The 23,692-nt window shown below is 30.8% G+C and overlaps 3 protein-coding genes across 8 annotated transcripts in view; 1 reads left to right on the top strand and 2 right to left on the bottom strand.

Annotated features, from left to right (window-relative positions):
- Positions 1-1,442: 1,442 nt before the first annotated feature.
- Positions 1,443-3,194, bottom strand: LOC147805748 (uncharacterized). Its single transcript, XM_087149867.1, has one exon. The coding sequence runs from the start codon at positions 2,688-2,690 to the stop codon at positions 1,779-1,781; it is 912 nt and encodes a 303-aa protein (XP_087005993.1). The 5' UTR covers positions 2,691-3,194; the 3' UTR covers positions 1,443-1,778.
- A 2,523-nt stretch (positions 3,195-5,717) lies between these two features.
- On the bottom strand, positions 5,718-22,613 carry LOC107446060 (SWI/SNF-related matrix-associated actin-dependent regulator of chromatin subfamily A member 2). Of its 2 annotated transcripts, none has more exons than XM_043053937.3 (2): positions 22,417-22,613; positions 5,718-12,659 (listed from the first exon to the last, which is right to left on the bottom strand). In XM_043053937.3, the coding sequence occupies exon 2, from the start codon at positions 12,632-12,634 to the stop codon at positions 7,562-7,564; it is 5,073 nt and encodes a 1,690-aa protein (XP_042909871.1). In that variant the 5' UTR covers positions 12,635-12,659; positions 22,417-22,613; the 3' UTR covers positions 5,718-7,561. The 2 variants fall into 2 exon arrangements, with proteins under 2 accessions (XP_042909871.1, XP_042909872.1); XM_043053938.3 differs by lacking the exon at positions 22,417-22,613 and adding an exon at positions 22,223-22,241.
- The window catches only part of LOC107446061 (uncharacterized), a 41,054-nt gene continuing 39,950 nt past the window's right edge, over positions 22,589-23,692 (top strand). For 3 of the 5 annotated variants that reach the window (XM_071180678.2, XM_071180680.2, XM_043053941.3), the window contains exon 1: positions 22,589-22,743. The gene's annotated coding sequence lies outside the window, so the exon portion shown is untranslated. The remainder of the gene's footprint in view (positions 22,744-23,692) is intronic. The other 2 variants (XM_071180679.2, XM_043053942.3) reach the window with 1 other exon arrangement.

Raw genomic sequence — 23,692 nt, 5'->3', positions numbered from 1 at the left:
AAAAAATGTATAGAAGTATTTATCCACAGAATGTGGCGATCATTAATGTCATCAGCTTCCGCGCAATCTGGAAGAGAGGAAAGGACGACAGAGGAGGAAAGATGGTGGGAAGAGGGGAAAGATGAGATGAGATATAAAGAACAGCATGGGCGAAGACTTCACAAAAACTTTGCGTTTTTTTTGGATACATCCTTCTTTCTTTTTTGAATTACAAAACATTAATTATAAAAATAAACAAGCTTATGAAGGGTTCAAATAAAAGACACAATATTTGTGAAAGGTCCCTTAAACGGACCCAAATTTCTTCTAAACAGACCTCTGAAGAATGAATATATATTTACGTTGCACCAGGTTACCAGGTGGACCAGAGTTAAAACTTTTGGTGACTCCCATAACCAGATATATAACGTTCAATAAATTATGCATATCAAATCTATTCTCTAGAGCTTATATGTAACATAAAATCAGTTAAAATCTTTTCTGCAATGAATGAAATAATATTGAATTGATCATCTTAGAAAATTTGACGAATTCATTGTGGTATAAGAAACTCATATGTCCTACATTAGTGAGGTCTAATGGTCTTAGTGAGGTATTGTCCAGAAAGATATAAAATCCCTTTCTAAAATTGAATGCCTTTTCTTCTTAGTCTAAACAGCAACATGTAGGTATCACATGTTTAAAAAGACTAGCCTGACTCCTTTTTGCATTTAATAAAATAATTACTATCCTTGTGGTTTCTACAATTACCGGCTATAAAATCACAATGTTAATATTAATGTTTTCAAAGCTCAACATATAAATACTTATCTATTTTTAAGAAACCCTGTTTGAAGATTAAAAACCCATACACATCAATAATCTTTTTTTCTGTATAACTCTCTCATAAATAATGCATTTTATTAAATATTCCTTTTTTATATGATTTTTCGATATTCAGGTGTTTTTTTGTTAATGAATTACCCTATTCTCTGAGAATCACACAAATTGCATAAACAAGATTTTCCTTCAGTATAATCAATAGAATGCATTTAAAGAGATTTCTGTCTGAACATATTAACACAACACACTATAGTGTGGCTTTCAGCAGAAGTCCTCCAGGCATCAGTTTCGCATCGTGGTGGTTACTATGGTTATGAGGAAAGGTCACTTCGAAGAGGGGTGTGGGGTTAAAAGTTTTGTCTCAATTTTGGCATAGGTCAGCGCGAGTAAAGCAATTCACACCTTAATTCCTCCATTGCACCCCCATTAGAAATGCGCTCTCGCTTGTTATCATAGCAGCAGACAGTCCCAGACTTTTAGTCCGAAGGAGTTCTCCTCAAAGCCACACTATACATCTATAAGATTTCTCCTCAGTAAAAACAAGTTTATAAAAACTGCATTTATAGTCATAAGATTTGTATATATAAGGCATATATTGTATATATAAGGTTTCCCTCAAGTATGATAAAAAGAAAGTTTATTTAAGCTAAAATTTAGCAAAAGATATATCACATTACACTATTAAGGTTTTTCTCCAGTATGAAGTATAAAATGTTCATTTGAAATTTGTCCATGTGGGAATATTTTATCTCCACTATTAATAAGAATACATTATGCACGATAGATTTACAACATACACTACATGAATGAAGACAATATGATTACAATAGTGTCCATTAAATAGGTTTTCTGTGAATATGCTTGACTGATTAAATATGGCTAATCTAAAGTATAAACAAAATAGCATTTATTAAAATTTCTTTTGTATGCAAAAGTTTTATAACCTAACTACGTTACTAAGGCTCTTCTCCAGAATGAATAAAATAGTGTTTCTTCAAATTAGCTTTCTGTGAAAATTTTTTATCACATACATTACAAGAAAAAGGTTTTTCTCCAGTATGAACAAGAAAATGTTTATTTAAATTAAATTTTTGTTTAAAAGATTTATTACATATACTGCATAAATTAGGTTTTTGGCCACTATCAACAAAGAGGTGTCGGTTTGAGTTTCTTTCTTGAGCGAAAGGTTTATTATACTCACTGCATGAATACGGCTTGTCTGCATTATGAACAATAGAGTGTTTATTTAAATGACCTTTCTGTGAGAATGTTTTATAGCACAAACTGCATGAATATGGTTTTTCTCCACTATGAACAAGATGGTGTTGTTTTAAATTAGCTTTACGTGCAAAAGATTTAGAACAAACACTGCATGAATAAGGTTTCTCTCCAGTATGAACAAATGAATGATTCTGTAAATTACATTTATGTGCGAATGTTTTGTTACATACATTGCATGAATAAGACTTCTCTCCTGTATGAATGAGAGAATGTTTCTCTAAAGTAACTTTCTGTTTGAATGTCTTAAAACATACACTGCAAGAATGAAGTTTCTCCCCAGTGTGAACAAGTGCATGTTTTTTTAAATTAGCTTTCTGTGAGAATGTTTTATCACATACATTGCACGAATAGGGTTTTTCACCTGTATGAATAAGAGAGTGTTCATTTAAATGACCTTTTTGTGTGAATGCTTTATCACACACACTACATGAATAAGGTTTTTCTCCAGCATGAACAAGATAGTGATGCTTCAAACTGCTTTTATTCCTGAAAAATTTATTACAAATAAAACATGAATTTGGTTTTCCTTCAATATGAAGAGTTTGTTTCTCTAAATTGCACTTATCTGTGTAAATTTCTTCACCCATATTTCGTAAATAAACGTTTAATGTCAAATTCAATCTTAATATTGTCAATGGCTAATATTATAAAATTTCAAGAGACCTCTTAGATTAGAAATTCAGAAACAGATATCTTATATAATAATGACTAACTTTCCCACATTACGAGATGTATCTTCTTATTAATCAACCAGGAATTGAATACGATTGATTGTTACTGTTTAAATAATTTTAAGATTTCCGGTTGCCTACTTTTGTTTATCCTCAAACACAGGAAACAGAAAAAGAAGCGAACAATAATTTGTTTTTCGGCAATAGGGTACCTTTCATTTGTTTACAATTTTAACTGCCTATTTTTACCCAAATAAAAAATGTGCTGATCAACCATCATAGATTATTTTATAAAGTAAACATGCAAATGCCAACTTGTTAAATATATTATGCGTTAGCAGTTTTGGATCCCTCATGAGACCTTTCATACTGTATGTGATTCCACGGTAAAGTACACATTGATTGTCCTCCGTATGCAGGTGAGAATTTTGAAACTACACACAAGAAGAACAACTTGTGATGGCGCAAGTTACATTTGCGTGCAACCACATGCAGCGAGAATACTTCCTCATAAGACAATGATATGGGCCATTCTTACTGCATGTGATTTACGCAACTTCAATCGTTAACGAGGGAGAATGAGAACATGATTTGTGAAATATATTTTCCAGCGAAAAACTTTCGAATTAAGTTCTCAGTGGACTGATTGTTAAGACGCGATTCCTAGTAAACCACAGAAGTCAAGCATCACTAGTAGAGGTCAGTGTGCGGGTTGACCACGTGGATCAATCTAAGAAGGGACCAAGGGTGTGCGGTATTGGTCCTCGTTAAACTGTTCTATCATAGAGTGCTCGATTTCACTAGCAGGTCGCCGGGCTATTAAAGCGGGGATACCGTCCCCTCTGCAGAGGATTAAAATTGTAATGGTCTTCGGATGTTTCCTAGAAGACCAGTCACGAATAGCCCATTGAGCAGCTCTAGTGCAACGTAAATAAACAACCTTTTCCCTCAACGGCAATGAGACTCTTGCATGTTATTTCAAAACATTCATACGCGTGTTCAGAGCGTACGTCCCTGGAGCATTCACATATGTTATCACACGTTAATGCCATTTGCGCATGACCGAACAGTTCTCCGTACATGTAGTTTCTAAACGTATGTTCGTGCTTCTGAGCAATTGGATGCAGTGTGATCATCCCTTGAAACAGCGTAAATATTTTTTACCACTTTCACTTTTAATAAAAAAAAACCTATGGATATATTTAAAATTTGTATGATTAGTTGAAGCGTTGCACTTCACACTAATGAGCTATTGGCTACAGTTTGGGATAAACTAAAGGAAGATAGCGGTTCCAATCACTATTCCATGCTCACCTGACTATTCTAGCTACGAAAGGCTATTCTCTCAGGATTTCGCCATTCTTATTGCTTTCCAGTGAGAAGATATTTGATAATGATCAATAGAAAAGTTTTTTTTTTTGTTTGAAATATTATAAAATGCTCAACTCCGGTCCAAGTTGTTGTTGGTCAAAACTAAATACGACAAACTCTCTGGAAAGACATTTTCATGACCTAGAATCTGATTTAGGCAACATTGTCTTATCAGTACCTCATGTTAATTGAATTCGTCGAGTGCAGTTCTTGTATTTTGCAATAAATTTAATCTATTTTCTTGTATAGTGGTTAGCTTGAAGGTGGATATGAGTTAAATCCTTTCTTCAGTTTGTTACAAGCACAATCAGTGATTTTTTCCCTTCACAAATTTCCCGCATGCTGTTGCTCGGTTGTCACCCAACTATTTGTAGCGTGGCTTCAAATCTATTATTAAAATTTTTTAATAAAGATCAATCACGGATTAAAAAATTTTCCATCCATATGTTAGGGAACTATAATAGACATTGGAATTAATTAGGCCCTTTTTTTCTTTCTTTTAGAGTTTAATAATCAGGCATTAAAATCTAAAAGAATAATGCAAATTAGTCGAGATAGTTTCTTTAAGAAAAATAAATCAAGACATAAGAATTTTTAAACGCATAAATTGTTAATAGTGTTATAAATAAAAAAGCCTTCTTATTTGAAGATAATATATATGGCAACAGCAAACTGCTCTGAAATTTTTTAACATATATTTATGCTTCAAATTAAACAGTTTTCAAATTTAACAATCAAAGAGGACTGAACCCTCGTCAAAATTTTCATTCTCCTATTTTTAGTTCATTTTATTTGCTAAAATCAATACATTATAATACAGTAGGGAACCGATTATCCGGAACGGTCGGGACCATCGCTATTCCGGATAACTGATTTTTCCGGTTTTCTGAATCGCTACAAAAAGTCGTTTTTTTTAATTGTTAAACCCAACTAAAAAAAAAATTGGAAATAATCTTAAAAATAAGAAAAAACGATGAAGTTATACATTAATGATTATTTCCAAAATGATGGTAAGGTAAACATCTTTAAAAAAAGAAAAGAAAAATCGTGAAATCTTATGAGGAAAAAATTTTTTTTTTTTTAAAAAATGGCGAGAAAATTTATCGAATTTTGTTCCGGTTTTTTGGTTTTCGGATAACGGGTTCTGTACTGTATATATATATTTAATGATATAATGCTATTAAATTAATATAATAGCATTATTAAATATGCAAGTTAATAGAATTTTTTTTTTGTGATTTTAATTATTAGTTAAAATAGATTGATTTTTGTTACTTATGTAAAACATGTTGACTGCATGAAAAGTTAATAAAAATAATGGTAACATCAAATTAGGCAGGTACTAATTTTTAGTTAAATAACAAAAACAAACCAAAAAAAAAAAAAAGAATTTTTTATTTCAAAATTGAGTTATCCTCATCATAAAAGAAACTATTTTGCTTCTTTCCGTTTTTTTTATACTATTTCTGGCAGGATCTTAACCCAACAGATTCGCCCCAGGTTACACCACCACTAGTAAATAAATCACAAATTTAATTTAATGTGGATTATATTTAAATGCAGACAAGAAAATTTAGAAGCAGAGAGAATTTTATTATATCCCAAATATAAATATTACAACCAATATAATGCAGAACATAATGCAAAAAATGGTACAATACTTCTAAAATGAATACTTTGGTTAAAGATGTAAGATAACCATGGTGATTTTAAAATATATGACAATACACACCTTTAATTAGAATAAAGATATTGACCAAATGATTTGTCATCTACCATTTTTTTAAAAAAATTTCGTATTTACCTTTACTTGTAATTATAGAAAATATTCACTATTTTCAACAAATAAATAACTTTATTAGTCCTATTTAAGAATGTTTGAACTAGTGTTTTATGATCAGTAAGTTTAAAAGAGGGTAGATTGTGTCTATGCGACAAAATGGTGTGAAAATATCTGGCATTTTAAAACAACTTAAAATATTAAAGAGAAGTGTGATAAGAATATATAAAGCATATTTATGAGAGAGTAGCACAAAAGCATCAGCATCAAGGGGGCATAGACGCAAATAAAATAAAACATAATGGTGACAGAAAATTGAAGAGGATTGTGAAGAAAAATTGGGAAAAACAATTAACAATTCTAAAATTTACAAAAGAGTTCTTTTTAAATTCAGAAACGAATATCTCTCACAAAACAGATCAATAAAAACTTAAACTTCATTTAGTGGCTGGAAGTCAATAAAGCACCAAATGTTTTCTAAATGAAATGACAAGTCATTTGGTCAATATGTTTACTTTTTAAGCCACACAATTATTTCATTTGGAATAAACTTACAGTTTAGGAATACAATATAAAAAGGATTAAATATCAGTGTGAATGATTTATAAAAATGTCTTACAAATATGAGGTCACTTTCAGAAGGACTGAAAATATTTTCTTATAGTCATTATAAAATATTCAAACACCTAGTAAATTATTATTTTTTTCTTCTTAAAGATTTAAAAATAAAACTTGGAACAGGAGTTTCCAAGCATTTGAGGACCGTATTAAAGACTACAATCAGAACTGATTAAATTCACAAGATGACAAAAGAAAAAGGCAACAATCTGCAAAATAATTATAACAGGTCAATCATAGCAAACAAATTATAATTTGTTCTTAGCGTTTATTTCTTTTCAAGATGAAGCTAAGGAGTGAATTATTAAAATTAGAAATTCAAAATGTAGCTATATAATTGCATATTCATTGGAAACGATATTGCAAAATTTGATAAATATATATCAAATTTCCTAAACAAAAAAACTTAACTTTTAAAATGTAATTGATGTTTACGAGTAATAATAATTTTAAAAAAAATTTAAGTTTGAAAGAACATTAAACTGAATTTATACAGTTCAATACTATACTATAAAGAATTTTATAATTTGAATAAAAAAACATTTAAAAACTGCATCTTAAACTTGCATACTTGTAAAATAAGTAAAAATTGAGAAAAAGGTAAAAATATTAGGTATTTTCAGAAAAGATAAAGCAAGATATGAACACTTAAAATGTAACAGAACAGTCAAAATACAGCCTGAGACTTCAATACCCCAGGTGAAAATATTCCAAAAACTAATTTAATGAGAGTGTTAACTTAAAAAAAAAATTCAATTAAAAAGAATGATTTTTAGATTAAAAAAAAAAAACTATACAGAATATTCATTCTAAATAAATAGTAGCAAAGAATCCGGAAGGATAGATTAAGATGACTACAGAATGTATTTTCAATCCAAATAATGATGAAACAGGCACCATTTAAGATTACCCATAAACACCAGGTTTAGTTAGAATGTAAAGCTACAAGTCCTTATACATAGAAGTTACTTGATCATGAGAAAACACATATGAAAAATGTTTCGGGTACAAATATCAGTTAGTTATCACTGTCAGAATTTTCATCATCACTTACAAAACGTCTAGTTTGCCTAGGTCTTCTTTTGCGTGTCTTTTCTTCAGGCTCATCATACATATCACTGTCAGCTTCATAGTTTCCACTAGCAACGGCCAAATCACTATCTCGTTCTAATCTTTCTCTTGCTTTGGTAAACACGGATTGTAAAACCAAAGAATCTTCATAAATCAAGGACCCATCAACATTGTAGGTCTGAGCATTTTTACATAATAACATGAAATCACTCTCTAAATCATCTAATGAGCGGTATCGGTGATCTCTAATACGGTTTTTAATTTTCTGAAGATCGACGGGCTTCTTTATAACTTCGTAATAATCTGGAAGCTCGCGTTTTGAAGGAAGTTGCATGAAAGCCTTGCTCAAAACTCTGTCATCTTTTTCTTTGTAATGAATAACAACATTTATTAATTTCTTCATTTGAGTTGTCAACTGAGGTGGATTTGGTGACAGCTTTTCCATCGGGGGCCTACCTCTTCTCTTCTTTTTTTCTGGTTCAGCATCGGAATCTTGATATTTTTCCTTCTTCCTCTTCTTACCAGAAGAAGGACCAGGCACAGAACGTTTCTTTTTAATGGTTTCAATCTCTTCAAAATCATCTTCTTCAATAGCTTTAAGCCATTGTTTTTCTGAAAGAGAATCCGTATAATCAACTTCTTTTCTTTGCCGTGATCCACGTCCAAATAATTTGTCGTCATCATCATCATGAGTCAGTCTATCAACATCAGCGTCATCTTTAACCATCCAATGTGGCAATTCACGTTCTTCCAAAATGCGAGGCTTTCTGTTGGGGTTACGTGCTTCTTCTCTTCTTCGATCAAGATCCATTTGCTGGAATAACTCAAATTCATCCTCATTTCTGGCTATCATTTGATTGATAGTTTCATCATCTGGAACTTCATTCTCTTCTTCTTCATCCACTTCATCTTGAGCTAAGATAGCTTGAAGAAATTGATGACGATCAGTACCAGTAGATTTTTGATCAAACATACCAGCCTGAATAACTTTTTCATCTAAATTAAGCTTGTATTTTGCAGCTGCAAGAATACGTTCTTCAACTGAATTAACAGTAACCAATCTCAAAACTCTCACTTCATTTTTTTGCCCAATTCTATGAGCTCTATCTTGAGCTTGGAGATCTTGCTGGGGATTCCAATCAGAGTCAAATATTATAACTGTATCTGCCGCCTGAAGATTTAAACCAAGACCACCAGCCCGAGTACTCAAAAGAAATATAAAATAGGGTGAATCAGGTTCATTAAATAATTCTAATAAATGACCTCTATCTTCAGATTTAGTTGTACCATCAAGTCGAAGATAGGAATGACTTCTGTAATTCAAATAATCTTCCATAATGGTCATAAGTGAGGTCATTTGGCAGAAGAGTAGTACTCTGTGATTTGTTTTCTTCAATTTTGGCAAAATACGATCAAGTAATTCAAATTTCCCAGATGCTCTATATAAATCAGGACCTTGTACAACATTTGAATTGACCCCTAAATGTTCAGCAAAAGCTTCTTCAATATTTTGAAACATAAAAGGGTGATTACAAATCTTTCGCAGTTGCATTATAGAATTCATCAAAGTTTTTGCACCGCCTTTTCCCTTTTTATCCTTTTCAGAGCCATCAGTTAAAAGAACACCTTTTGTTTGCATATGTCTGTAGAGAAGGCGCTGAAGTGCTGACATATCACACTTCACTACATATTCAACTTTTTCAGGCAGTTGAGATTCTACTTCCTTCTTCAAACGTCTAAGTAAGAAGGGACGCAAGACTTTATGTAAACGACGGATGATCAAAATAGTTTCTTCTTCATTAAGCTCAACTTTTTCACCAGTTGTGGCAAAAGGAGCATTGAACCACTGTTCAAATGTGTTACAGCATTTAAATATACTGGGGAGCAAAAAGTTTAAAAGAGCCCATAACTCTGGCAATCTGTTTTGTAAAGGAGTCCCAGTAAGAAGAAGACGATGAGGAGCAGTATAATGTGTATTTAAGATTTGAGTTAACTTGCAATGTTGGTTTTTCATTCTGTGCCCTTCATCAATAATCATATACTTCCAGCGAATTTTAGCAAGAGTTGATTTATCTTTGATTACATATTCATATGTTGTCAAAACAACATTGAATTTTGTAGCTTTCAAGTTACTTGCAATTTGCCGTCTGAGGATAGGGGAGCCTTTGTATGCAAACTTTACAACTGATGGTGCCCAACGATCGAACTCAAGCATCCAGTTAGAAAGAGTAGAAAGTGGCACAATAATTAAATAAGGGCCATGAACTCTTTTCTTTTCAATTAAATAGGTGAGAAGAGCGATTGTTTGAATAGTTTTACCCAAACCCATTTCATCTGCCAATATTCCATTCAAATTGTTGTTGTAAAGAGAAACAAGCCATTCCAAACCTTTGATTTGGTATTCTTTTAATTTTCCATTTACCAGAATTGATGCTTGTTCTTTGACTTCTTCACTAACAGCATGAGCTATGTTATAATAATTTTGATATTTACCCATATTTGAATATTCATCATCCTCTGTAGAAGTTAAAGCTTGCTTTGCGTCTTCTCTAGGTGGTGCTTCAACTGGTTTAGGGGGTTTAGGCTCTTCCTCCTCTTCAGAATCTGAGGAATCTTCATCACCATCTTCCTCGTCCTCACTAGCTTCTCGAGGAGCAACTTCATAACCAGGATGCAGTTCAAGCCATGTTTCAAGTTGACTAGCTAAAGGTGCACTTTCTCCAAAGAAAGTTTTACCTGTAGCTGTTTCAATAACATTGATTCTAAGGTCACTGAGCTGTGATGAATCATCCATGAGACCGTCTTGAAGTGTATCATCCCCTGCATTTTCTTTCTGCTGTTGCTTCTTTTTCTTCTTTTTGGCTTTCCTTTTTGCTTTAAGCTTTCTCTTTTGTTCAAGTTTATGTTGCTTAACCATGTTTGTCAAATTATTTATATATTCATCAGTTTGAGAAAGCAAAAATGCAAGTCTCTTATCTTTCTTTTGATCAATAAGTTTGCGATATCCTTCTTCATCTTCAGCCATTAAACGCTCAATACGTACTTTATTAATTCGCTCCTGCTCTTTCTTCTGTTCCCTTTCAGTATTTGCATGATATGTGACCATAGCTTTGTTGACTTTTCCAATTTTACCCATAACATTGCGATGGAATTCTTTAAAATCTTTAGCATGCTGTAGAACAGCATTCAAATACTCTTGATGTTTTTGTCGACGCTTACGCTCTTGCTCTAATTTTTGTTGTTTTTCCAATTTTTCGGTGATTCTAGCTTCTCTAAGGCCTTGGCGCTTTGTACGTTTATATAATTTTGGATACAAAGCAGTTTCTAAAGTTGAATCTTTTCTCATGCAGCTTACCACTTCTGCTCGTAATTGTCTTTGGAAATTTAACAAACGTAAACCAATTAGTTCACTCATAGCTTTAGTACGTATATCTTCAGATAGATCACCGGGGAGAGATGAGAGCTCTTGAATGCGAAGAGCTATTCGTGCTGCCAGTCTATTTTCTCTTTCTTTCAAAATTTCAATAGGATCTAATCCTTGGGGCTTTGCCACTGGAGTTATTCTACTTTGTTTTTGTTGTTGCATATGCATCATAGCTGGAATAGGTGCATTTTGAGGATGTGGATGATTCTGAGTTTGGTTTGGAATTGCTGGTGCAGCTACAGTGGGGGCAGTTTGTGGTGTACCACTCATCTGTTGGTGAGGAGGAACAATTTGGGATGGTGCAGCCTGTTGCGGCTGAGGAGAAGGCATGGAAGATTGCTGCTGCATATATGGGTGCATTGGTTGAGATTGCGCTACTTGTGCATGCATCATTCCATTATTCATATTTTGAAGAGAAATTGAAGCTGAAGGGACAGGACCTCGAATAGGCTGTCCAGGAGATTGAGGAGCAGGAGGTCTCTGAGAATACATTGGTTGATTTTGCATAGGTCTCTTACACTTAATGGCAGCAATGACACTTTCAGGGATAGGTTGATTGCGAGATAATAATCTGTAAGCCATAATCTGAGCTCTCAGTTGTGCAATTTGCACAGGTGACAATAAAGATGGTTTAATGTTCATCCCTGGCACTTGATTGGCAGCTGGATTGACACCAGGTGGTAAATTCGGATTTTCAGCATGAGTTGGTCCTTGAGGGCCATTTACTACAGGCTGCCCATAACCAGGATGAGGCTGATGAGAAGGTTGTTGTTCACCCGTATCCATAGTATGAGGAGCATTATTAGTTGACGGATTCATATGATTTTGAACAGTAAGACCTGGATTCATTTGATTGGGAGCATTTGGTGCCATACCCATATGTGCTTGAGAATTAGACCCTGAATTCATTAGGTTCTGAGAGTTGGATCCTGGATTCATATGGTTTTGATTTGGTGCTTGATTCATATGGTTCTGAGCATTCGGCCCCAAATTCATCAAATTTTGAGAATTAGGACCAGGATTCATATGATTTTGAGGATTGGGTCCAGGACTCAAATGGCTCTGAGGATTAGGGTTAGGATTCATATGGCTTTGAGAATTAGGTGAAGGATGTGGTCCTTGATGATAGTTTCCAGGTCCAGAATAGCTTTGTGGATGTGGTGCAGCAACATGAGCCTGAGGATTTACCTGTGAAGAATTCATTATATTTTGTTGAGAAGGCATATAATTCATATTAGAATTAGAAGGTGAAGGAGGAGGCACTGTTTGCTGAGGAGGTGGTGGAGGTCCCATACTTGGACTGGGAACCCCTGATTCAGAATGTTGACCAACACCAGGACTATGACCTCCACTAGACTGGGCACCAGGACTTGGAACTGTTTTTCGAGAATTTGCCATTGCCATTAACTGAGCATATCTCGGATCTTCCTGCATTCCTTTTTCTTCCATAGAATTTATAGCTTTTTGCAGCATATGCAAATTGTCTTGAGGATAGTTTTGTTGTTGAGGTTGAAGCTGTGATCCATGCTGTTGAAGATTTTGTTGGGACTGCATCCCACCAACAGGCATTCTCATCATCTGATCTTTATTGGACATCTTTGAAAAGAGTGTCGAAAATCAGCTGGAAAAATAATAACATTATTAAATAAAATTATTCCCACATAGCATCTAAGAAGAGAAATTAATTGCAATATAATTTCTCTTAAAGCTTTAATGTTTGTTGAATAATACAACAAATGATAAAATATTTTTCTTTGCATGTCACTATATAATAATATGTCATATTTTAGAGATTAATAGTAGGGTGACCTGGGGTAATTCCTGATCAAAAAATGCAAACATCTATTTAGGGGCCGTTCAAAAAGTACGTACACAAAAATGGAGAAATTTTAACCCCCTCCCCCCTTTCGTACATTACCATACATAAGGTCTATCTCCCCCCCTTAGAGTACGTACATTTTATTAGTCTACCCCCCCCTTTTCATAAAAATTAAAATAATCATGTATTAAATAAAATTAAATATTTATTTAAGGAGTGTGTAGGAAAAAGTCAAATTTCAATTTGGTGTATGCTTATAATGTACGTACTTTGTATAATACCTCCCCCCTCCCCATCGTACAAAATAGCAAATCCCCCCCCTTCAGGATGTACGTACTTTTTGAACGGCCCCTTAGTGAGAAAACTATTCAAGATAGAATTTTAATATTTACTGGAAATTTGAGGCTATATGAGATGACTCCTATGCTACCTTCTTTTGTTTGAAAATCTAATTAGAATTTAAAAGATTTTAAATTTTTAGTGATCAGGAATTACCCCTTCTCTTGATCATTTCTGGGGTAATTCCTGATCATTTCTGGGGTAATTACTGATCACCAGTTTTTATAGTAAATGGGTTGTTTAAAAATAATTATACAATGGTAAGGTCTGTCCAGGCCGAATTTACTACCGTTTAGCGGTACCTTCACAAATTCAATTTCAGGTAAAACGGTAGTTTCACAAATTCAACTTTAGGAAAAACAGTAGTTTCACAAAATACTTTTTCTTAAAATTTTATTTTTGTATCCCTTAAGAAATGATAAATCTATATTTTTACCATGTTTTAATATTGATTTTTTAATATAATTTTTAATTTTTCACAAATTATGTCTGAATTTTCACAAAATAGGTACCTTTCAGAAAAACCTAGACAGACCCCTGTAATTAACAAATAAGACATTAAGATGAAACAAATAAACCAAAAGGATATTTTTAAGCAGCTATTAAAACGTTTTATTTAAAAGCTGGAATAAAGATTAACACTTCAGCTCTGGCAGCAGCTCTCACACTGAAATTTTCATTCTCAATCATTAAAAAAAATTTGCTATTTTCGCTTTCTAGAAGCTTAGTATCCTTTTTAGGCTTATAATTTCTCACCATATTTATATTAGGTTAATTTATCAACTTAAAAATTATTCTAACAATGTACACACACAAAATTAAGATCGAAGAAAGGTAAGACAAGCTAGAAATGGTGCATATCGGAACACATTTGTCTTGTATACAGTTAAAAACAAATTTTGTGATTATAGTTAAAATATATTTTATAGTTGTTCCACTTTATAAATATTAACTGTTATATAAGAAAAGACAGTTAAATATTTATTTGCTATTTTTTATACTAAAAGAAGAAATGAAAATGATCAGGAATTACCCCATCTGTAGGGGGCAACATTTGATATAGTTTCCTATAATCAATTATAATGTTTACAGTAGATGTGAAACAATTAAACAAAAGCTTACACTATTTTTATATCAAAGAAAAAGAAAGTAACTCAAAATATTTATTATTAAGAGAAGGAGGGGGATATTTGCAGAAATGTGCACATTTTGAAATCCATCTTTGAAATGGAAAATGCAGAAAACATTTTAAAAGATACTTATTTTGTTAGATTAAACAAAAAACTATTATTAAGTAAATGTAGTTACACTTTAGTAAAGTGTACAAGCTTTCTTGTCCATGTCTCAAATTTAAAAAAAAAATAAATAAATAAAACTTAGGTGATCATTATTTACCCCAGAAACAGAGTGATCCTGAATTACCCCGGGTCACCCTAACTGAAAGTTTTTAATATCGTGTATTTATCAGGCTTTTACTACATTTATTGAAATAATATTTGCATGCAATTTACCTAATCTTTAATCACTTGACAGAGAAAAAGCAAAAAATAAAATATCCACTATTTTGTTTTGGCGACAAATAAGTAAATAATCTAATTACATGGATTTAAAGAAAAATACTACAAATAAATTATGCTTTAAAAAAAATTAATAATTCAATAACTTTAAAAATTTTTGAAACACAATGTAAAAAAAAAATTAAATTAAATATATTTAAAAAAAATCAATAAACTTTACATTAAACTAAATTAATTTATAAGTCAAAATTAGATAGCTTTCTAATAAAATTAAACTTATCTTAATTTCTTTTTCTTCCATTAATTTTATTGATATGAGAATCACTCCTATTGTTTGATTTTTGTAAGCTTAATATTCATTTATTCTGAGTTACAGAAACTACATAATTTTATATCTTTTATACTCATCGATCTTAAATTTAAAGCTTTTCAACAAATTTTTAATAACTTTATTGATCTTTATTGAGAACTTTATGATTTTTAAAATTCCAAAACCGAAACTAACGGTAAGTCGAACTTCCGATATGTCGAAGTTTTTCATCAATCCTATCAGATTCGAGTTATCGCGAATTCACTGTATAAATAACTTAAAGCATATCATAGTTTATCATACAAATAACTAAGCATAGCACATCATATAAATAACTATCATATAACTAACATAGCACATCATATAAATAGCTCAAGCACATCAAATTTTATTAGGTTACTGAAGTGAAATATATTATTGTAAATTAACCTAAAGGAATATTTAAATGGTTTCTATTCATATTTCATTTCATAAAGAAAAAGCAAAAGAAGAGATGGAAATATATAAAAACAAATCTAATAAAAATACTTATTATTATCAAAATTTTGCTTTAAATAGAAAAAATAATTTAATTATGTTAAATCTTAGTAGCACGGTAAGATTAATTATGTATCTTGGTATCGTACACAAAATATCATAACTGCATGAGAATTTTTTTTGTAAATCAAAATGTGAAATGTTTGTACACATTTGTGCCTGTTAATAAACTGTTTTGTTACAGTTCACTCTGATTATTATTTCTTCCATTTTCCATTATTGGTGTGAATTTAAAAAAAAAAAAAAAACTGTACCTTGTTAGAGATTCACTTACCACGGTTAAAAATTTCAAATGATGTTGCCCTTCATTTAATAGTCTGTAACTTAATGAAAACTGATATTAAGGTATAAGTCATTATTTCTAAATATTCAATTTTTACCTTGGAAATGATACCTCATTCACTTAATATTTAGTTTAAAATTTTGGTAATCTGGTTGCCCAACTTGAAACTGTACCTGTACAGTGCAGAACAAAAATACAAGGTTTCGTTTTCCTTCTTTCTAATAAACAAACATAATTAATAAAAATTTATATTCTAAGTTTATACATCATTTAACATGTTTTTCATACATTCCTTGGCTTTTGCCAGCTCTTTAGGGTAAAAGGAGAAACAGTTTCAGAAATATCTCCGGAATGTAAGCAACATTTGCAAACTTTGACATTGTGATTAATACACTATTCGAATTTTGAATCAAAAATCAAGTATTTACCAACAACAGAAACATTTAATGTTAACATTTAGTTGGTTCGAAAAAGAACCTTTTTCTCTTCAATAAAATATGCTATAAAAGGTTAAATTGAAATTCAGAAAATTAGCATCAATGCAACAATTGTAACGATTTCGCTATTAGCGATTCAAGATAATGAGTGATTGGTTGGCTTTGCTGAGAAAAAATAATTCATTGGATGAGAATGCAAAAGCTTTCAGAAAAAGAGTGCAAGATAAAATCTATTATTAAATTATAACCAATTATTTTTTGGAAAATTAAAAACACTAAAACATTTTGTTAAAAGAAAAAAAATACACCCAAAACATTGGAATAAACTAGAACAGTAAATGAATTCAGCCTAAAGAGCAAATATTCTAAATCCTTCTTCCACCTGTTACAATTTTTGCCTTCTGTGTATACTTGTTAGGCTGTCCAAGGACTACTCCTACGGCTGCCCTAGAGAGCTTACTCGTGCTTCGTCTTATGTACCTTGGTTTATGGAAGGAATATTCCAAGCACTTGTCATGGGGTCAAATTGTTTCACAGGTGTCAGATATTCCTTCTTTTACCATGCCTAGTGATTGATTATATGTCAGGAGATACCAATGCATTATGGGTATTGAATCTGATTCTTTTCGTCGAGGTTGTCGTCTTGAGGAGGAGACTTCATGATATATACTTTGTGAATGTGAGGTCTATTCTGCTCAAAGATTTGAGTATTTAGGGCAACATTCCATCAAGGCCTAGGAATTACAAGTGCACAACCTGCGGCCCGCGGGCCAAATGCGGCCCTTCGACTACTGAAGTGCGACCCGCGAGAGTTTCTAAACACAATAAATTTTTTTTTTAAAAAATGGCAATTTTTAATCGCACTTTAAAGTCATCACGTTTTGACACAATCAATTTTAACAGATTCTTTAGTAAATGTACGTTTTACGCGCTTTCTTGAAGCCGAATTTATAGTAAATATAAATGATTTTTTTTTAAACAGTTATTTCTGCTTTTCTACGTGATTCTGAAAATTCCGAATTTTTATAACGACGCAAGTTTCAGATCGCAAATTTAAATAATCACTTTTTGGGCACTTTATTTGTGACAATTTCATCTTAAATCTAAGTGATTTTCTATCTTTTTTTTGCAATTCTTTCTTTTTCTTCAAAAATTTTTCTCGGCAGTTATTGCTATGCGTTCCTACGTATTATAAAAAATTTCAATTATTCTGTTACGACATGCAAATTTTAAATCATGCATTTGACGCGCTTTATTTGTGCTGAGTTCAGCATAAATATATTTTTTCCTAATTATTTCTATACTTTTCCTCGGGATTTTGACGATCCCGTTATTTAACTATGATGTTATTACGACACGTGATTGTTAATCACGCAATTAAATAATCACTTTTTGATACGGTATTACCGTACAGTTTTATCGTAAATCCTAGTTATTTTTCCTTCTTTTTTATTTACGCAACGAATATGATTTGGTCGAATGTGGTAATGAATTGTGATTTGATCAAAAACCAAATATTCGGCGAAAAGAAGAAAAAATCTATTGAACGCCGTTCACTTGGGGCCAAATAGCAAAATCTTTTAGCAGTATAGCAACACTGAAACTAAAATTTCAATGCTCAGAATAATATTTCCTGGAAAAACGTTAATTAACTCTAAAAAATAAGGCCAATCAAGAACGTTTTTGAAAATGCCGAAAAGCGAAACAGATAACATAAAAATCAATCTTAATTTTTGAAAATTTTTTTTAAAGCTGAACATCTCTATTTTTTAATTACCAGAAAAAGCCAAGAAAAAAGAATTAAGTCAACAGAAATGCTATTAAAAATTACTGCGTTATAATGAAAACGTCTAAAAAAAGTTTTTTTTTTATTTAAAGAAAATAAAAAGATAGAAAAAATGTTCTTAATTTTTTAAGTGAAAATCTTATGCCGAAAATCTCAATTTAAATTTTTCTCATTGCCATAATTTTGGAAGAAAAAAAATTGCTATAAAAATTTTTTTTATTTGTAACTTTATCTTTAAAAAAATGATGAGTCATAATAAAAATGCCTTAAAAAAGAAAAACAGAAAAAACAAATTTTTCTTAGTTCCTGAAACAAAACTTTAATGCTGAAAATCACACTTTTCTATGTTACTGGTTATTTATATTACAGTACAGGGAAAGAGTGATAATAAATTAATAGTATGAGATGTTCTGTTAAAATGCTGGGTTATAATAAAAACTGCAAAAAATGGATCCTTCTCAATTCTCAAAGTATCGAAAAAATGACAAAATTGACTTGTCTGATTATAATTAAAAAAAAAAAGTAATATCTAAAAATTCAAAAATAAAAAAAACTTAGAAAAATGCATTTCTAAAAAATATTTTGCCAAATATTTGATTGATCATTCAACCAACTGAATTTCTCACAGAAGGGCCAAATACTCGTTACATCCCTCCCTAATTTAAATGCAATGTTATTGCAACTTGAGAAATTCATAAAATGGCTGAAAACGTGAATTTTTAAACTGCTCACTGTTAGTAGTTTAGATTTCAATTTTTTGTTGCTTAAGTGATCTTTTTCGATAAAAAAAAGGAAAATGTTTACGATATAAAAAATCTAATAATTAATAAAATAAAATAATAAGGTACATTACAAAATAAGCATTGAATTTTATTTTGAACTATCACAATTTTGTTTTTATTTTAGGCTTTTGTTTAAAACCTATAAATTTTCTTCAATTAAAATATTTAATTTGAATTTATATTACTTAATTACGACTAAACTTTTTCCTACTTTCATTCTGTGGGCATTGCAGTTTTTTTTAATTTATTAGAATTTAATTCTAAAATGAGTTTTCATATTGCATGATATGATAAAAAAAAAAATATTTCTTTTCTTCAATGTTTATTTATTTTGATAAATCTATTGTTCATATGATAAAAATAGCAATTTTTTTTGTAAAAAAAAAAAAAAAAGTATAAGTTTTTTTATTTTTGAATGAATTCTAATAATGGAACACTACTAAGTTATTGATATTACTAAGTTTATTAATAAAAAAATGGAACGATAATGTTTAAATAAACATTTTTACATTTGTCATTAACATGTCTAAATACATGTGCGGCCCTTCGTTAGCCAACCTGCTGTGCATGTGGCCCTTCACTCAAAAAGGTTGTGCACCCCTATGTTAGGTGTTTGCTGAATTTTGTTTCAGCGATAAAGCTTTTTCGTTCATCATGATTTAGGGTTTGGGTACAACATACCTTTGGTCGATGTGCTCTTTGGAGCTGCCTAGTCTCTAAGTCTAAGATATTCCTTAAGCCAAAAAGTGATAAAAATAGAATTATTTTGTTAAATTATTAATAAACTATCTAATATTATAATTTTTTTTAAAAGTAACATCATTAATAAAATGCTGAAGTTTCGAAAATTATTGAGGAGGGATGTGTCCTCCCTTTTCCCAGATGTCTTTGTGACCAAAAATAAGTATTTTATGCAAAATTGAATGAAATCAAATTTTTAAAAAATGATCTCAAAAAATACTTCAGTAACAGAAAAAAAAATTAAGAAAGAAAACAATTCTTGATTCCTACTATGATACAGTTTTTTAAAATTAAATGAACCCTAAAAGGAAAATTTTTAAACCATAAACTAAATACAGTAGAGAACCAATTATCCGGGATGCTCGGGACCATCGCTATCCCGGATGTCTGAATTTTCCGGTTTTCTGGATCAACCAAAAAGTGTCGTTAATCGATGTTTCATCGAACCTGAATTACAAGGAAAAAGTGTAATGCATAAAGTAAGAGAAAAAAGAAAGGTACTCCTAGCTTTAAAAAGAAAAAAAATGGTAGAAAAATAACATTTAAAAGAATAAAAAAATTTGCAAGTTTAGACAAGAAAAACAAGATTAAAAAACACAAAATTCCATTATTTATTTTTTAAAAATAATTACAATTCCTAAATTAACTAATATAAACAAAACCAATGGTTAAATAACGCAATATATTTTATACCTAATTATACAGGGGAAACGATAAAATAAAAGAAAAACTTATTAATTTAAATTAAAACACTTGAAAATTATCGAACCGAAACGATAGTTAAAAAAGGCACTAGCATATTGAAACCCGGAACAAGGCAAGATCAACGGAATTTAAAAAAAAAAACCTAATGATAAAATTTATGAATAAAAAGAATTAATTTATTGAGTGCGAAATTTATCGTGAAAAGGAAAAAAAAAACCAAACGTAGTGGAATCAGAAAAACAAAAGTGCAATCTGCTTCATAAAATAATCCTATGTTTAAATTAATAAACTATTCTCCTTTTATTTATTTTTTGTTGTTGATAAAAACAAGATACTTAATTACAGCAGATGTGAATCCACATCAATAAAAACTTGCAAATGATACCACACTTGAATTTATTCAGAAGAAAAAGATTTTATTTTTATTAATCGATGTCAAATAGATAAATATATTTTTCTCTTTCATCTTCTGTTCACTGATATGCATGCAATGTATTTTCCCCACCCCCCTCGTAAATTAAACAGAAAACGAAATCAGCATGCCACACCCTTCAGCTTTATTGACTGCCTAAAGGAGAAAATAAAAAAATCTTCCCTTCCTTCAAGGTCACGGAGAAAATGACGTTTCTCTGGGTAAACGGGGAAAAAAATCCTCCCCTTCTTAACATTTTTCTCTACTCAACTTCAAGGATGAGTTCATTTCCGCTTTTTTTCATAATCGTTCTAGTTTAAAATGGTGGGAAAACTAATCAAAATTTTTCCCGGTTATCTGGATACCGGATAAATGGTTCTCTACTGTACTAGGCAAAATAAAATTAACAGAAATTACAAAATTTTGCGTGAAATAAAATGAACCCACAGTTAAATGGTGTTTAAAAAAATTGTAATATAGAGTAATAAAGAGAAGAGAAGAAACATCCAAGATGAAAAACAGGGGAAAAAACTGTGATATCAAGCAGACAATGAATTTTCTACTTCATCTATTGATTAATATGCAGATTTATAATTTTTAATTTATTGACAGACAAGACAAAGGCAATTAACACAAGAAAATATTATATTTAAAGAAATCAAAACCTATTATTACAATTGATCAGACGCCTTCACCAAGATCAAATGTTTACCGAGAGAAGGAACGGACATAATTTGATTATCTTCTTCTGCTTTTAATAAAAGAAAATGGAGAAAAATGTTATATTTAGGTTAAGTTAGTTAAATAGTTTGGTTTAATTAAGCCTAGAACAGCAAATTCAACACACATTAATTGTTTTTTTTTCATAACTAGGTTGGAAAATTGCATTGCCCAAACGCGATTTTTGACTTATTTGACACGCTACAGGATATAGACGGAATCACTCCCTATATATTGAGGTTTGCACAAAGATGGCTATGACTTATACCCTTCTATAAAGTTTCCCTAGTTTTCGTGTGCCACTTTAGGAAGTCAGCAAATCTTAGTGGTTAGTATGTTGCACAGATACGAATATTGTCCCACTGTCAAGGTTATACCATATACTAGGTATATGATTTTAAAAAAAAACATTAGTTATCGATGCTAACATATTTTACAACCCCACACTTAATATAGGCAAACATATTCAATATCAAACAAATGATAATTTTCTAAATATTGTTATAGCATATAGTCAACAAGAAATCATAATAAAGACAGGAAACAATTCAATTTGGAAGACAGATGATCTGTAACAACAAACTTGAAAAATACCACTGTTGCTTTAAATTTTTTAAAAAAAACTCTGAAATCTTACGCTTTTGCAGAAATTACTATGTCCAACAATGGGGGAAAAATCAATAAAAAAAAGTAATGTAATAAAAAATTAATAGACAAAATGAAATATTAACAATACAAATCTCGTATAAGTAGTACATAATTAAACAGGGACGACATGTAAGATTATTTTACAAACCCGGTATAATTATAAATGTCAAGATTTTGCTGTACCACAGCAAAAACGGAGTTATTAGCTGTGTTTAGCCTAACGTATTCAATTTGATAAATAAAACAGCAAAATAAAATGCAGCTTTAATTTTCTCTTACAATGATCATAAAAAGTGAGAGAAAAATCAAGAAAATAAAATAGAATTCATGTTATATATTTACCATTTAACGTAACGTAAACATAACTTTAAATCTAGATTTCGTACGCTTTTCACTTGGATAAACGCAAACTGGTTTGTTAGGAAATTGAGAAGGTTTCCAGCTGCTTATTTTTGTATAAATAAAAAACCAGGTGGTTTTTTATTTTTATTTTTTTAAATCAATTCTATCAATCGAGTATAAACGCATTCATATTAAACTATCAATATAATCAATATAAACAAGTTTTTCAAGCCTCTTACAAGTTTTAAGTTCAGGGCGTTCATTAATGTTTGCTTAATAATTAAAATGTTTTATTGAATCTTATGTGATTAAAGTGTTGAAGGGCAGGTATGTTTAATATAGTCAGTTTATTATTTAGTACAATAATGTCTAAACTTTTCCAATAACAGTGAACCGATTAGTTCATGTATCTACTATTAAATGGACTAATTATAGTTTATTTAACTGTCAGTTCTTTACCATCCAACTAGTTCAGTTTTAATTACAGTCATATTTCCATGTTAAAAAAACTTTATTAAGCAGTATTTGTCTTGATAAGTTTAGGCGCTTGATAATTGTAGGAAACTGAATGATGAATTAATTTTATATTTAAGAGGACGCTATATCACGGGAGAAACCCTTGACGGCAAATTCTCTTTCACCGTTCAATTTATTTAAAAAAATAGAAAAAGTGAGTTCAGGTTAACCCACTGTTAGCCATGTAAATTTTATAAGTTGAAAAAAAAAATTGAAATAATTATGAGAGGATAACTTAAGAGTTGCGCTGAGAGGAAGTTCTCCTCTAAAAAGAGTATAAGTAATTTTGTAGTGCATAATATTTATTTTCTTTAAATATCAATTTTTAAAACTAAATTTATTTTTATTGATTATATTAAATGGTTAGTTTCTGTGCTTAAAGTAAAAATAATTTTTTTATATGTAGTGTTTCTATTTTTATTATTTTTATAGGTACAGTGCACAAAGCAGAAAATGGACCGCCTTGAATGGTTTTTGATCTAAGGATCGGATCTTCTCATTCTTAATGGTTCTAGAGGGTGACCTCAAATATGTTAATTAATTAGTGCAGCCAATATTTTAAATAATGAAATGAGATACAAAAACGTACTTTCTCTGAATAAACATAGCTTTTTTACAGCAGATTTGGGTTTTTGACTCCTAAAGCATAGGGAGTGGCCACAAACTTGGAAAAATGGAAATATGATCCCCATAGTTGGGTGAGGAGAGCTGTCCAAAGTTTGGACTTCTTAATGTTAATTTTTACTTTTTGCGTATTTCT

The sequence above is a fragment of the Parasteatoda tepidariorum genome, chromosome 8, assembly GCF_982258835.1.
Source record: "Parasteatoda tepidariorum strain Cologne lab strain chromosome 8, Ptep-v5.0, whole genome shotgun sequence".
NCBI lineage: Eukaryota > Metazoa > Arthropoda > Arachnida > Araneae > Theridiidae > Parasteatoda > Parasteatoda tepidariorum.
This window is presented reverse-complemented; position numbering and strand designations above follow the sequence as displayed.

Excerpts from the sequence above, each read along its gene's own strand:
- LOC147805748 (XM_087149867.1), bottom strand. The coding sequence starts at position 2,690 with ATGGGTGAAGAAATTTACACAGATAAGTGCAATTTAGAGAAACAAACT.
- LOC107446060 (XM_043053937.3), bottom strand. The coding sequence starts at position 12,634 with ATGTCCAATAAAGATCAGATGATGAGAATGCCTGTTGGTGGGATGCAG.